Source organism: Pangasianodon hypophthalmus, chromosome 24 (assembly GCF_027358585.1).
Source record: "Pangasianodon hypophthalmus isolate fPanHyp1 chromosome 24, fPanHyp1.pri, whole genome shotgun sequence".
Taxonomy (NCBI): Eukaryota; Metazoa; Chordata; class Actinopteri; order Siluriformes; family Pangasiidae; genus Pangasianodon; species Pangasianodon hypophthalmus.
Window position 1 is genome coordinate 14,221,087 of NC_069733.1, and position 17,321 is coordinate 14,238,407.

Below are 17,321 nucleotides of genomic sequence, written 5' to 3' on the forward strand. Positions count from 1 at the left end.
CTGGTTCAACCTGACAGAAACTCAAATAACCACTCTTTACAAAAGTGCTGAGCAGAAAAGCATCTCAGAGTGCACAACACATCAAACATTGAGGTGGATGAGCTACAACAGAAGAATACATGGGGTTCCACTCCTGTCAGCCACGAACAGAAATCTCAGGCTACAGTAAGCACTGGCTCCCCAAAACCTGGACAGCTGAAAATTGGAAAAATATCACCTGGGCTTTTTCCAATCCAACAAGCAATTTGTACTTGTTAAAGTACAAAGTGTTACATCATGCCTGAGGGTCAAATTCCCACAATGCTGGGAGAACACTAAGGATTGTGGTTAAATTTGTACTTATTTAAAAATGTTGTAGATACCAGAGATTAACATGCCGTGATGATCTGACCTGCAGCTTTTTCCTCACCAGGCTGACCTCAGCCAGTTACAAAAAGCATGGAAGGAAGATCTAGAAGCTAAATGCAAGGGATTGTGATATCTTGTGTAAGCCCAGGAGCTGTGATGATTCATTCCTATCATGTCATAAGCCTGTCAGACAGCAAATAAGGTCATGTTGCATGTCTGGGTGTTTCAGGCATAGCACTAACCACAGGCTATAGCCACGGGGATAACAGCTCTTTACTGAGCGCCGCTTTACTAATTCAGGCCACGCTACAAACAGTGTTACATAACTGAATTTCAAGACCACGCCTGTACACCTCTTGGCTTACTAACATCGACCTGCACATACAGTAATCTAGCTTGTGTACATTTTTGCAACGTGTACCTCATAACGTTCACGTTCTCTACTGAAATTCTTATTCTTTGGTAGGAAAATGGGGTTTAAACTTTCATTTTGCAGAAAAAGACTATAAAAGGTATGGTAGGAATGGAACAGCACCAATAATAGATGCTTTAAGACAATAAAATTGTTTATTTTCCTTAACAGCATGCCCTGACGTGTTTTATTCGTCTTATACCGCGCCAATTTGCCAACAATGGCTTTTTTGTATTAAATAAAAAGAAGGACATCATACTTTTTCATCTGTTTATAAAACAAGCTAGTTTGTGTTATCACTTGTGTTATAGCAGCTTTAAATATTTGTTACCTCACCATTCTTTTTTCTCTCTCTCTAGAAGTTAAGAAGACACAGCGTGTCATGGTACAAACTGGAAAGCGTGAAGTCCTCTGTCTTGAAGGTTTTCCTGTAGTCTTACTGTTACAACGTGCTGACACTGGAGGATTTCACCATTCAAGTCCCTGTAAATGAGCTATTGCTATAGAAACAATAAAATAATATAACCCTTGTAGCCGGCTGCTGTTATAGAAAATAAATCAACACCTTCTTAACCAATCAGATTCATGAATTCAGCAGCTCTGTCGTACGAAATAATTGCTCAAACTCAAACAGGTCACCTGGTGCTCATGATGTCCCTGGTACAGTCACAGAGCAGGAACAAACATGCCTAAGGGCTGTTAGGAGAACACTGCGTAATGCTGTGCTGAACACTCAATTCAGCAGAATAATGCTGCACACAGCTACAAAACAACTGCTTCAAACAGGCTCAGTTGACAACCATAAGACCAGGATGGCAATGGATTTATTAATGTCTTACATTCACTTCTCCTGAATTTATCCTGCAATATCAAAAACATCAGTCTCAAGATGTTTGTGGGGAAAACAGTTGGTTACAAATCAGATGATCTGGTCAGATATCTAATCCACAAACATCCGCAAAACATGTCATGTTTTTATACAGAACAGTGAGTCATTGCAGCAGTGTAGACAGAGGACTCACATGCTCACATAGACCATGATATCTATCTTAAATCAGATCATTGGTGTTCTTACATTTCGAAAAAGTCTTACAGACAACTGGATTTTACAACATTAATCAGTGGACGTATACCTGATATCTGAAAAGTTATCTAATATCTAATATTTCTCATTATGAGATTGTTACATAAAAAATACAAAAACATTAAGCCTTTTTCTAGACATTTTAACTAATTTCAAAGCTTAAAATTTTCTTATTCTAGTGGCAAATAATTTTGCTTGAAATAAATAAATAAACTCTTGAAATAAATAAACTCTTGAAATAATAATTTTGCCAAAAGAAGACAATTTCAAGCTTGAAATGAGTAAAAATATCTAGAAATGGGCTTAATAATCTTATATTTGTTTAAAAAAATTAATAAAGAGACATTAGTGGAATTTGCTTATATTCAAGATATATTTTTACTCGCTATTTTTACTGTAGCAGTAAATCGACTTGAGAGTTGATTCATCAGCAGTCAGAAATCTCGAGTCGATTGTGTTTCCAACCACCAGGCTGTACTACATTACAGACTTAAAAACATACAGTCTATTGTATCTGTTAAAGGTAAATAATCAGTCATTTTGGTTGAAATCAGACTCAAATTTCTTCCTTATATGGCGTAGATTAGACATTCCTGCAGGAGGAGGAGCTTTGTGAATTGACTGACAGTATGACTGACAGATAAAGAGAAATGTCTCCTTGTCCTGATTTACAGTGGACATGGATTTTACTGAAGCTGCTAATGTTAATTTTCTATATCAGAAGCTCTGTCATTAGTGTCAGCTGTAATTCAAATCACAGGTTCATTTTAATGCTCTTGTTCAAGTACGCCATTGTTTCTATAGTAACATAAGCAAAAACAGAAACTAACTTTTTTTTTTTTCCAAGGGTGTTCCACAATATTAAACGTATCTATAAAGTGTACATGTCATTCTTTAATAAAAAAAAATTCAAATGTCACACTGCTGTGGTATAGGAGGAATAAAACATGCTGTTATGGGGAAAAAAAAAAAAACAACACCTTCAGGGTGGTAACAGTAACTTTGCTTCTCGTCACCCCACCCTGTGGTTGATTATATTCCCAGAACAGCACACCCCCTAGTGTATTATTCTTGACTTCACAACTTAAAAGCTATTTGATTTAAAAAGCAGCGACTGGACAAAATAGCCCAATTGTTAACTGGCTCACGTAGACCTGGTGTTTTTCCATTAACAGCTTACAACATGCACAAAAATACTCGCATTTAAATGTGTCAACATCTCACACAGCCATGAAAACACACCTTTTGCACGCAACTGCACATTTGTCTGAGGGACTGACCCTGATGGAAAAGAGCCTGCAGGGATCTCGGGCTCTCTTTCACCCATTAAAAAGTCATGCAGCATATCTAAAATGGAATCCTGGCACAATAAGGGGAAATGAGCTCAAAGCAGCCAAGTAGGTTATAAATAACCATATTGCTTCAAGTATGCAATGAAGCATTAGGTCAGTGCTTTGTGGGGAAATTGGTACAGAAGAAACTGCAAATGACTCGAGTTAACTTTCACTTCTCCTCACAAAAGAGGTGGGATCTGTATCACATGGTATATACAGGAAACACATTGCAAAGGTAATTCCTGATAAACAGTGAGCCACGCCCTTTTAATAACACACACACACACACATCTGACCGAGTTTCACACAAAGCTCTGTGCAAAGACTGTGCTGCTTGAAGTGGCTCATTAGAGGCTGTAATGACATTTATTTGTAGCCCATTATGACCTGATTTATGGCAGTCTGAGTGAAGTGACCTCCACTTACCCTTCCTTACTACAGAAACACAGAGACGGCTGAGTATGAATGCAATGTGCAGAAGACAGTATTTGTCTGGGAAAACAGAATGAAGCATGTCATCTGCTCCATATGAGTGCACATATGTATATGTACTGCTAAACCTGAGACGACCATATGTCCAAGTACATGTACAAGTCAGGAACTTCAAACATTATCTTCTGAAGAATTAGGCTAAAACGTAGTTGCTAATGTAATGTAATAACATATTGCAAGCTAGCTAGTTGAGAGCTTTAAAACTAATGGAAACTAACTAGTATGTGGATTTCCAGGAGGTAGACAATTGAGTAGCCACAGTTTTTATCCTCTCTTGATAATGTTTTCGATGGAGCAAATTGTCACAAAAGGAAAAAAAAAAAAAAAAAAACCTGGCGAATGTTTAGTTTCTATAAGCTGTTTTATTCAGTCCATGCTTTACAAATAGCATTTGAGCCTGGCTAGCAACTTTATTTCCTCTTGATATGTTTAACTGTGAGGTGGCATTGTGCACATACTGCTGCACTTTATCTTGTAACTAGGAACGAAAAACAAATAGACAGGATATGAAATGTGCTTGTCTCGGGCTACTGATATGTCCACCTGATACGGAATATTTCATAGTGGTTACTAACTCCTATGCTTTAACACAGTTGAAAATGAAACTAACTAATTTAAAATAGTAGATTTAAAATGGTAGGAATTGATTAGTTCCTGCTTTGATATTTCACTGGATTGCAACATTCACTAGGCTTGACCTGGGATAGAGGAATATTTGAAAATGAGCTCTTTTAAAGCTTGCTTTCTTGAAAAAACAAATGAACAATTAAACACAAATTTCCTTTTTTTTATAATAAGAAAGATTTTTTTCTCCATTTTCAATATTGCAGTATATAATATTTCATTTCATTATATTAAATAGCATTAATGAATGTATAAGAATTTATTATTGACATTGATTTGACGATATTAAGCCATAAAGTTTTGACCCTCAATAAGGTCAAAGTAGATACAACTTATCAACATGTAAAAAAAATATTTTAAGCTATTTTTTGGAGTAAAACATATATTGCATATACTCAGTGGTCTGTGAATAAAATATTTATGACACTACGAATGTTACGAATCCAAGACAATCCCTGAAATGAACGTCTGATATATTTCAGTGGATTTCACACCAAACACTGCATTACCAGTGAAAAGCATGCCTTTCTACATAAACATCCCCTCAGCACAACTTGTACAGTTAGGTTTGAAGAATTCCGAGTATGTCCATGTCAGCCTGGTGTGATAAAATATTATCAGTAATAAGGATGCAACATAGAGACATGAAGCCAATGTGTATGTATGGAAACAAAAATTTCCATAAAGACTTTACAGATCAGACAGGAAAAAAGCTCCAGAATGTTTTACTCTAATCCTAAAACTAACAAAGCGAAACAAAATTACAAATAAAAATGACAAAAATAAAACTATAGCAAAACTGTTGTGAGGGTGTGTGTGTTACCTGGGGAGGTACGCCACACATCATGTCCCAGGTGCCGTACTGACCGTGGGCCTGGCGGTAAAGTCGCACTGCATCTGTAAACGCCGGGGTCTGAACCTTACATTCCTCTGACAAGCCTGAGAAAGAAACATAAAAATCAACAGGCTCAGAATGACATCATCATCATCCTCATCATCATCCTCCTCCCCATCATCCCCACTATTAGTTTTCTGAAATCACCAGCTATGTTAAAAACCACAGTCTAGTCACTGTATAGTGTCCTGTTATTGGAGTCATGACTAAAATTATACAGGAGAAATAGCTCTATAAACAAGGACACACACTAAAAAGGTTTACACAAAGTTTTTTTTTTTTTTTTTTTTAAGAAATTTGAAGGTGCTTTCATATTTGTCATTTTTTCCCCTCAACCACCAGTGCATGGTTTACATTTAGTCCTATTTTTTTTTGTCCCAATTTTTTTTTTTAATAAAAGAGCAGAGTGACATCAAGCTCTTTTTTTGCCTCCTGATCAATCAGGCCTTGAACTAGGGGGCAAGTGAGAAAAACAAACATGAAGGAGTGAATTCCGGTGAACATGAGACATGCTGAACTGAAAATATTTCATTGCCAATATTCCAACATTGCAGTATAACACTTATGACACTACAACACTAACACTATAGTGGAAACACTGTAACATTACAACACAACAGACCATTTACAGATTGTAAAATGTATTTTGTAGCCATTTCATAAAAACAGACAACAGTTCTATAAAGAAAAGAAACCTGTAATAAAAAGAAAAATGCCACCAGCAAATGTTATTATTTTTTTTTTAAATCACCTCATAACTAAAAATAACAACTTGTCTATTTTTGGGACTGTGGCTGCATCAAGTCAAACAAGCAGCTCATATCTTCTGATTTTTAAGAGTTAGATCTTGAATATTTTTTAATCTATAACTGATTTACTAAACTTTTACTTATCTAACCTTACACTGATTTATTGCTGTTAATAATAAATCTAATCTAGATAGCAAGCTATACTAGTTAGTTAGCTGATACGAGCTAGAGCTGGTAAGTGCATCGATATGGTTACAGTATACACATCACATGATCCCTTTTATTTTTTTCCCCTATATCAGCACAAAAGATGCTCCGGTAGCACTATTTATGGGGGGGGAAAAAGCCAAGCATTTTAACTGTTTCCCTGTCTGAAGTGGTTCCAGGTACCCTTAATAGGGTTCTAAACCTTTAAGGGTTCCCCCAGTGGGACACTAGATTGCTAAATGGAAATTCTATCTAAAGAGCTCACCCATAATGCACTTGTGGATATCATCTGTGACTTCTTGTGAACAGGTGCAGTTTCACACAGTGAGTTTATCTGCAGTGACGGTCAGAAGAAAAAATGAAATAGGCCCCGGGGGCTTCTTTGCTCTGCGTCTCTGGGGAAACTCCTAAAAACCCCTTCTGTGTAGAGTGCAAGACTTAGAACCCGCCTAGGACACCTCTGAGGACCCCAGGTCCTCCCTATTTTTTTATTTATTTATTTTTTTAAATAGAGTGCACCATTACATGATGACCCCTATATTACACTCTTACAAAAAAAGATTCTTTGCATTGCTCGAGCATTGCTTGAGTTAGTAGATGAAATAAGTGTAGTGTACTACCATCAAAAAAGAACCCCTGAGGAACCCTTTCATTCTAACTGCTCCTGACTATGTAGTGTCTAGGGAATAGTGAGTAGGGCGCTGTTTCAAACAGGTTGTGGCTTAGTTCCCAAAAATGACCTAAATAGGGAAGTAAGAGTGATGGTATATGAACACGTGTATTGGTTGTGAGTAGTTGAAAGTGAAACTCTTTCTCACTCAATCACGTGCGTACACTCATACACCGACACACAAACAAACATGCACACAACCCCACGCAATCACAAACACACACACACACACAACATGGCATGACCACAGGACATTGCAGTTGTGGGAACTGCTGCCTCTGTGGCTGCCATGTGGAATTATCAGCTAAACACGGTCATGGTTCGACATGCAAATTCAGCCTTCATTAGAAGATTGAGGGTTTGAGACATTAAATAACAACCAGATGTTGATTATTGTTTTCAACTGCTTGTGTATATTGATGGTTACAGCAAATATATATCCATAATTAAAATACCAGCTCACACGTGTGTGTGTGTGTGTGTGTGTGTACGAGTTTATGACTTGTGACAAAGAGGGGAAGTAAGTTGGAATTGGGCTGGGTGTGGGGCCTGGAGGAGTGTAGACAGGAAGTTCACACACACACAAACATGCAGTTGTGCTGTGCTTATGTGTGTGTGTTTATGTGTGTCTCCATTCATGCATGGCAACAGGGCATATCCCGGAACTTGGGTGGAGAAGAAAGCAAGACTCTATCTCTGGGGTATTCAAGAAAATTTGAGTAGTAACGTTCCAATTACTTGCTTACAAAATTACAATTAAGCAGCTAACATGACTGAACGGCCACAACACTTACCTTAGTTTACAGCTATATATATATATAGATATATACGTATACACAAAACAACACAACACCACTTTTGACTAGTGCTATGTACTCCTCTGTCTTGAATTTGACGCTACGGGAATAAACCCATAGGCTACATATGTACATTTATTATTAAATATTGTTTTTGTCATCAGCTTTTTAAAACAAGCCATGCTGCCAGCTCAATAATCAGACCAGGGAGGGTAAACAAATTAAAAAATACTATGATATACTGTGAAAACTCTTCCCATTCTGAGCTAATGTCTCTGGTCCGATGTGCTGCCTTTAGCTAAATAATTTAGATCAGCGTTTCCTAAGCAGGAGTGAGAATCATGGTGGTATTACTTAAAATGTCTATGTCATATTAAATTCACTTTTAAAAATATACAGATTTTATCAAGCTGAAAAATCTAACAATAAAAAAAAAAAATACAAAACAGTAAAGCTGTTATTAGCGAATATATTTCACAAACTGAAACGTAACATGCTTTAATTAATTACTTACCATTTATTACTGAAGTTTCACTTCATGTTAGCATATTTAAGGCAAATAAGTACATGTACGTTAAATAGGTTGAAGGAATTTGACATAAATGTATGTCACTGGATAAACCACAAAAGAGGATTTAGCTGTAATACAGGCAGACATTTATTGTTTCTGCTACAGTGTATTTCCACATACTCAGTTAGTCGACTGAAATGCATTACTGGGTCCACATCAGCACCATGGTCCACCACCCTGCTCTACTGCGTATACCATTTTATATCCTAAATCTGAAACACACCTTATAGATTATAAATTGTACAAAAGAACTTAACGTAATCATTGGCATATTGTAAACACTGCCAATCTAATACAACATTAAGCATGCTTTTCTCTCTGTATTCTCTCCCTCTTCATACAGGGTTCACGGCGTGGGCACTATTCTGACCATTTCTTCTACACGTTTTCAGTTCCTGTTAGTCTCAAAGCAAATTCCTGTCACTCTGTTTTGAAAGCAAATTCCTGTTACTAAGTACAGATATTAGCCCTTTCAATCCCACCAGCCACAAGAGTGAACGAGAGATATAAGCCTCATGGCCTATGTATAGCCTATAAAAGCAGTTGTACAGATGTTCATTCATATTTAGTAAAAACTTTATCCTGATAAGGGTCGAGGTGGATCCGGAGTGTATCCAGAGACCACTGGGTGTGAGGCGGAAATACATGATACACACCTAAATGCAATTTAGAGTAGCCAGCCCACTTAACAGCATGTTTTTTGGACAGCGGGAGGAAACCAAAGAACCTAGAGGAAAACTACAGACATGCAAAACTCCTCACATACAGTAATTAAAGCTCAACAAAGCCGGAACCCTGTCAGGAACCCTTCAACTGTCAGGCAGTAACACTACGCACTGCACAATCCAGTTCTCTACAAGTGCTTTTTTTTTTTTTTTTTTTTTTTACTGAAAGATAAGCTAGATCAGTTTCATATGATCATTTTGGTGTAACTGGTCACATGACCAGAGCCATTTATTTTATGCATGTACCTGACAGCTCTGTGAAAGGAAATTACTCAACATGATGTAGTCCAAACTGGAACACAGATACAGCTACCATATTTGGTGTTTATATTCTTTAAAGCGATATGAATGTTATGGATATTAAGTGGATATAATATTTCTCACTGGAAATGGAAATGTGAACTGTGACAGCTGTGTCCTCTGGTAAGACATATTAATTGCTTAACTGTGCAATGATGAACATGTTACTGTTAAGGTCTTAAAGATGTTTAAACACCTGAGTCTAACTGACCAACTGACTTTGTCATCACATATCTTATGGGAAAAAATGGGATCAAAGGGCCTTATAGGATTTTAATCAGAAAAATAACATTACTACTTCATTGTGCATAACCTGAATGCGAGATTTACTCAAACCTCATCATGACTTTATCTTGATTTGTCCCAGCTGTGGGGTCAAGACAGATCCACGCCTAATTACTCATGACTGCAGCTTGACAGAGGGCCAGGGAAATTAATTGCCCTCACATACCAGATTTTATTGGGACCCCAGTGTAGACAGACCGCACCTCGAACATAGTGGAACTTAACACAGATAAATTCTGTAAAATGAACACTGATGAACACACCCATACCCACACCCCTGATCAAGTTGCTAAATTGCAATCATTGCAAGCTGTTTATACACAGGTCTGAAAATTTGGCCCTAGCTTGTGTACCGAGTTGAGACATTAGACACTTAGACAGTTAGGAGTGTCATCTCTTCTCTTCACAGCACTGTTGAACTCTCAAATCTGATCGGTTCGAAGGTGTTTCAATTAATTTCATTACATTTATTTAGATCATTAAAATTAATTTAATTAAATTTCTGTAACAGCACCTATAACAGCAAACCACATGCTTAATGTGCTAGTTTTAAAACATTACCATTTCTGTAGTAACAACTTACACAGGGACGTGTATAAGACAGATGTTCACACAGATTTAAAAACTGTGTGGAATCGCTGACATGGTGAAGTTTTCTCTGTGAAGTTTATTCAACATTTTTTTGAAGGCGTCTCCAGTGTCAGTGTTGCGTAACAGTCAGAAATAAAGCTGTTCCTTTAAGTTTTCCACCAGTCTTTCAGTTTTCTCTGTAATAGTTTTTTTGTCTTATTAACTTCAAGAAGAGAAAAGAGAAGCATGTTGACAGAAATGACTGTTTATAGGTGCTGTAACATAAGTGATAACAGGAACTAACTTGTTTCGCAGATGTTGCGCAGCATTAAATGCAACTATAAGTGCTTAGAAATACACTCATTTTTAAAAAGTAAAATGTAATAATTGAAAAATTGTTGTGCTATAAGAGGAATAAAAATCTTTGCAACATGCTGGTACAGGAAATCATCTTTGCTTCATGTGAGTCCACATCACGCCACCATGCGATGATTATTTTCCTATAACTGCACAGCCCATAGGATTTTATTTCTTACTTAACCCACAACTGAACTCAAATAGTCAAACCATCATGAGTGAAATGTTGTGCATGACTTGGAGAATCCTTTCAGTCCAGAGTTTCTCTGATATCCCTCCCTCCAATTTCCCAGCATATTTTTGAAGCCCTGATGCATTCCAGCAATAACACGACCCCTTGTTCAGTTCAGAAGAGCCGCTGAGAAAGTCGAGCCCAGGCCAGCCATGCTGCTGGAATGACTGATACGGCCACATTCCTCTGCGTGTACTTCACGTATTGAGTTACACATCACATTCGAGTGTTTAAAGAGAGAAGCAGGGGAGTCGTGCAGTTGTGCAGATTTTCACACAGACCTGTGGACAGACCTGCATATCTCATTAAACCCGCTCCTGACTCATGCTTTCAGTTTTCCCATTAAATTCCCAGAAAATACTCATGTATCATTATATAGTATTACAACTACACTTCCCAGGAGTTTCTATTTAAATAAAAGCCACTCATCACAGCTGTACTTGTCCAATAACTTGCTAGCTTAATGTGTATCATAAAACACTTTTCATGCATTTAAATGGTACGACCTGCTTGTTTATAATGGCTGTATTATCATTATCACAGCCTGTCAGGACTTTTCACTGCTCAATTACAGCTCATGACATTCACACATTTTAAATGATAAATCCATATTTAAAATGTTCTGCTTTTTGTCATGCAGCATAAATCTATCTAGCGCACGTTCCAAATTTTTATTCACAAAATGACGCTTGAGAAAGACAAGTCTAAAAAAAAAAATTAAAAAAAAAAATGGATTACTGTCATACCTTCATAGTTTTCACATTTATTTTAAAAATTTGTATTAATAATTCAATCATCTAATTTAATAGAAAAAAATCTATTCTATCAAAATATTGCATGCAAATAGGTGCATATTAAGGAATAAAGTACACTACTATGCCATGTAGTCGGATATCTAAGAAACTCGTTGTCTGATTATTTTATTTTTGATTTTGTAAATACTATATGTTTACAAAATATCAGCTTGCTAATTAATCATTTTAAAAAAGCAAAAAAGTATGTGTAAAAAAGTATGTGTAAAAGTATGTGTAAAGTATTGACATGTAAGGAATAAAATATGATCAGACATAATGTTATACGAAAATAATCAACAAAGTGATTATCACGAAGTGTTTTATTCCTCTTATTCCATAGCAGCTTGCCAATTATAATTTTTTATTTAAAAAAAACAAACAAACAAAAAAAAAATTATGTCATCATACATTTTATCCGTTTATAGTTTAATGTTGTGGAACGTCTACAAAACAAGTTAGTTCCTGTTGTGGCCCAGGTTATAACAGTTATATAGTCGTTCCCTCACTTCTTTTTTCCCTCTCTCTTGAAATCAATAAAAACAGAAAGGTCTCTATCTTGAACACTTTCCCATGTCAGAAAATTTAAAGTTGCAATCTGACCAATCAGAATTGAGAATTCATCGGCACTGTGATCAAAGAGATTCTTTAATGTAATTAGTTCATTACCAAAAGACATTACCAGACATAACGCTTAAGGAAAAAATAACTTTACTCTTATTTTCTTGGCTTTAGAAAGGATTTAGTTTCACTTTCCATGGTTTGTGTGATACGAGTATATAATGCAGTGTTATTGCTAATGTTAGGTGTGTCTGTAGCACAATAATATAGTAAGCTTAATACCAAAACTTCAAAGAAATACATTTGGATTCAGTTCTTAATTTGACAAGCCTCCAGCCTATGTGTCCACACTCTACACTGCATATCTGAGCAGCTGTGTAATTCACACAAGCAACATAATAATGGCTTCTTAAACACCACTAGTGAACTTAATTATGACTTAATCCTCCAACAAATGCCCACAACATTACAAAAAGAAAGGGAAGTGGACATCACTGGGTGAGACAGTCATGATTACGTGTTAGTCATACAAAACAACTCAAACAGTGCTATGGAGATGAGCTTAAAAAAAAAAAAAACACACACACACACACACACACCAAAAAAAAATCTCTGAAAAACAAAGGGCTTCCTTTGCGTTGGCACTGAGTAAAACCACTAGAGCTGAATTATAGGGCTTTGCCTCAATTTTGCCTGAACACGTTGCATCAAGTGTGTGCTGTAGAGCTTTAAGCTTTAAAAAATAGTAGAGATGAGCAAAACAAATACACATTCACCCGACTGCACATACACACTCACTTTACAGCACCTTCAGTAAAGTGTGCCAAGTGCAGCCAGTTTGGTGCAGTTCCTCTGAGTGTGTGTGTGTGTGTGTGTGTGTGTGTGTGGGTGTGTGTGGGTGTGTGTGGGTGTGTGTGGGTGGGTGTGTGTGTGTGTCAGAGCCGGGCACGAGTTACTAAACAGCAACAGAAATTTGAGATCTTTCCTTTCAAGATTATGGTCTTTACAACTTTCAAATGAAAAGAGTTAAATCCTAAAAACGCAATCTTAAGCTTCTTCAAGCATGCATCAGTTCAGCAGTAATTAATCGGAGTGTGAAATCCAGGAAAGATTCACGCAGACACTTAGAGAACGCCATGAGGACTATCATCTTTTGAGATGGCTGGATTAAAATATTGAAGAGAAAAAACAGGAAAAGCCTTAAGTCAATAAAAGAGAATAGACAGGGGGAAAAAACTGAGATCACACTCAAGGCCTTTTTTGGGAATATGTGTCCTTCAAAAAAAAAAAAAAAAAAAAAAAAAAAAAACACACATACACACACATACACACACATACACACACATACACACACATACACACACATACACACACATACACACACTACCAGTGTGCATTCCCTTCTCTGTAGCCTCCCACCCAGACAGAACGAAGGAATCTGAACTCCAGCAGAGAAGCAGAGTGGAAAAAAAACAGCTCTAGAATTTATAGAGCAGCAAGCCACAAAGCTAGAAAGGCCAGTGCTTGTATTTTCTCTCTCTCTGTAACGATTCCCTGCAAACATTTGACGAGGCAGCATAATAAAGTCCATCAGCATGCTGTAAAGGTTAGTAAGGCTGATGCACTGCCTGAAGAACATTGCATTGCTCAATGCATTGCTCAGCCTTAATAGTCTCACTGTTGAGCTATTGATAGATTTTTGCCCGCTGTCTAATACCACTGACTCCATCACCTCTGACTGTATTCTACATCATGCTTGAATTAATGGCACAGTTAACAACGTCGAGTCACATGCGTTATATCACAAGATCTCATTGATGGCATAATAAGAATGATGTGGGTAAAACCACTCACACACACACACACACACGCTCTCGCACACTTAAAGGCATACAGACATTCATGATTTCTGATTTCTTTTAAATGTTTAAAGTCCATAATGCTCTACTGGGTTCATGTCATGTTTCCTCTGAACAGCAAACATGGCAAACTGAAAAGTTGTAACCCTTTGTAACAAACAAAAACCACTAAACTTTCTCCTTTTGTGTAATTTATACATTTGATGTGTAACTGTATTTTGTGACTGTATTTCATGTGTGACTTTTCAATCAATGCTGATGATGTGTGTCAAAAAAGCAGGCTGAAAAATATAAATATCAACCCAAATCTAGGGGGCGTTTCACTCTGTGTAATCACTTCACAAGACTGTCACTGACAGGCTGCATGATCCTACAGTCTGGGCTAGAAAGAAATCAGACCCATCCTTACATCTTCATACCATTCTGTGTATTTTTTCTTATGACCATTGGTGGTGCTGTTGCACTTGTTTCCAAAAAAACCAAAATAATCCATTTTAAGTCATTTCTTATAAATAATATGATATGGATGCCAAAAATGAAACCTTATCCTGATGTCTTTTTATCTTAGAAAGACAGGAAGGCTTAGCCATGCTAACATTTGATACCAGCCACAACTGGGTTGAGCAGTTAGTAGTATCCTTCTGAAGCAAAACAACTGTTGCTGAAAAAACATAATAGCTCAAGTAGACGGAAAAGTAGTTATTCCATTAACTACCTGATAAAGAGTGAGAAAGTATAAGGTATAAGGAAGAAGAGCGTTACTCATTACACAGGCATATTTATTTTCAAAACAAACAGCTATGATGACAGAGATGCCTCCTCTATACTAAGTCACTAGTTTCCTTCATAAAGACATGCAGGGACAAATAAACTAACAAATCCCTAGTGAAGAAAGCTGGAAGAAGATCTGATGAAATTAAACATGTAACAGGAATAATGGCTGAATGAAACAACGTATAATAAACTGTTAAATTGAGCAGAAGTAAAAACAGCCCGTATTAATATACTACTGTTAAAAGTACAATTCATTAAATATGTTGCTGATTGGATTGGAATCAGACTATAGGTTAAAATATTTTTTTTTTACCCTCTGTACATGTTGCAAGGTAAATTAAAAAATTAAGGAAAAATGATCCGAAGAGGTAAGCAAAAGCGATTCCATTTTGATGAAAAATAAATTTCCATTTGTATGAATAATTCAATCATCTAATTTAATAGAAAAAATGTATGGGTCCTATCAAAATATTGCACGCAAACATGTGCATATTAAGGAATAAAGTCCACTACACAGACTTCTCTACAGCCTTTGTTACACACTATGTAGATAGTGTATAAAATAGTCTATAAAATAAATTTTATACCTTTTAAATAATTAATACTAATGAATTGTGCTTAATAAGAAGTGGCACATTAGCTAAAAAGGTAAAAGGTCAATCGTGATTTCAGGATATCTTCAAGCAAAAGTTGTAAATTAATGAAATGTGGGAAAGATACAGATATTCAGACCTATGGTTGACAAGTGTGGGCTTGTTTACGTGGTATGACGGGGTTACTCAGAAAAAGCCGTCAGTCAGCTCACTGTGAGAGTGGGAGGCAATTCAGTAAAGCTTCTCAGTAACAATAACAAGACTTGCAACACAGTGGGCCAAGATTCACCAAACACCATGTTTCAACAAGACAAAATGATCACTTGCGCAAACGGCAAGACGGAGTGACACAGAAAGAGAAAGAAAGCGAGACAGAAATTTTGACCCATTTCTACTATATGAAATCAATCATTGTGACTCCACTGAAAGATGCAACTACACCAACAGTCTAAAAGCAAACACTATTTGTAATTTAATTTGCATTTCATTTAATCTGTAATAAAAACAATGACAAACTTAATAATGACCAAAACATTGTCTCTATCTTTATATCAGCCTTCATTCATAAGCTGCAGCCTTACAGGTTTTTCAGAAGCCCCACCTACCCAGCAGTTATTCCATATTTAACAAAATCCTTTATTTTATATAAAAAGGTTTTTATATATTGCAAGAAATTGTTATATTTACATCATAAACTGTTTTAAGAGTCCTTAATATCTCTGATGTAATCTCTATATTATCTCAGTTTGAACGATCTCAACCTGATCTAATATAATTCTTAGCTAACAGGCTATAAACACACAAACACCCTGCCTATAGCTGCATTTGTAACCCAATATATTTTCAGAAAAGCTACATTAATGACCGTGTAATGAAAAATTATACACTTACCATCTAATATACACTTATATTACACACTAACCGTTTACTAGACCTGTACACCTGCTGATTCATGCAATTATCACATCTGGCAATCAAGTGGCAGCAGAGCAATACAGAAAATCATGCAGATACAGGCCAAGAGCTTCAGTTAACGTTCACGTCGAACATCAGAATGGGGAAAGATGCGATATCAGTGACTCTGACCGTGGTATGTTTGGTGGCGGTTGTTGAGTAGTTCAGAAAAACTGCTGATCTCCTGGGATTTTCATGCATAACAGTCTCTAGAGTTTACACAGAATGGTGCAAAACAAAATATCCAGTGAAACAGCTTGTTGATGAGAGAGGTCAAAGGAGAATGACCAGACTGGTTTGACTGGACAGGAAGTCTGTAGTAACTCAAATAACCACTCTAAGTAGTTGTACATAAAATGTAAAAATGTCACCTGTCCAGTTTCGGTGAGCCTGTGCCCACTGTAATCTGAGATACTTGTTCTTAGTTGACAGGACTGGAACTCGATGTGGTCTTCTGCTGTTGCAGCCCACTCACCTCAAGGTTCGGCACGTTGTGTACTCCGAGATGCTTATCTGCTCACCATGGTTGTAAAGTGGTTATGTGACTTACTGTTGCCTTCCTGTCAGCTCGAACCAGTGAAGTCATTCTCCTCTGATGTCTCCAGAACTAGTGCTCATGGGGTTTTTCTGAAATATTCAGATCAGCCTGTCTGGCACCAACAATCATGCCATGGTCAGAGTCACATTTTTCCCATTCTGATATTTAACGTGAACATTAACTGAAGCTCTTGACCTGTCTCTGTCGGATTTTACGTATTGCTCTGCTGCCACATGATTGACCGATTGGATAACTACACGAATGAGCAGGTGTACAGCTGTACCTAATAAAGTGGATGGTGAGTGTGTAGTTACAGTTTATAGGAAAAAAATGTCCCAGATTCTTCTAGGTATAATTAGAAACAAAGAAAATTTCAGAATATAATGTTAGCCTAACAAAGATCACTATGACATTTTAGAGGTGATGATTCGAACAAGCACCAATTCCTGCATGCTTACAGTACATGTTGAGCTCATCTTCATCATGTACACACACACACTCCCACACTCCCTCTCATAGCCTTGAGCTACAGAATTCTTTCTATTCTCTAGAATGTGAAAGAATGTTTTTACTGCATGCAGAGCTCTGATCACATTTCC

General features: G+C 36.8%; 1 protein-coding gene across 1 annotated transcript in view; it reads right to left on the bottom strand.

Annotated features, from left to right (window-relative positions):
- niban2b (niban apoptosis regulator 2b) overlaps nt 1-17,321 on the bottom strand; it is a 44,214-nt gene that overhangs the window by 11,687 nt on the left and 15,206 nt on the right. Inside the window, exon 6 of the mRNA XM_026931445.3 lies at nt 5,118-5,233. Coding sequence (XP_026787246.3) covers nt 5,118-5,233 — 116 coding nt within the window. The remainder of the gene's footprint in view (nt 1-5,117; nt 5,234-17,321) is intronic.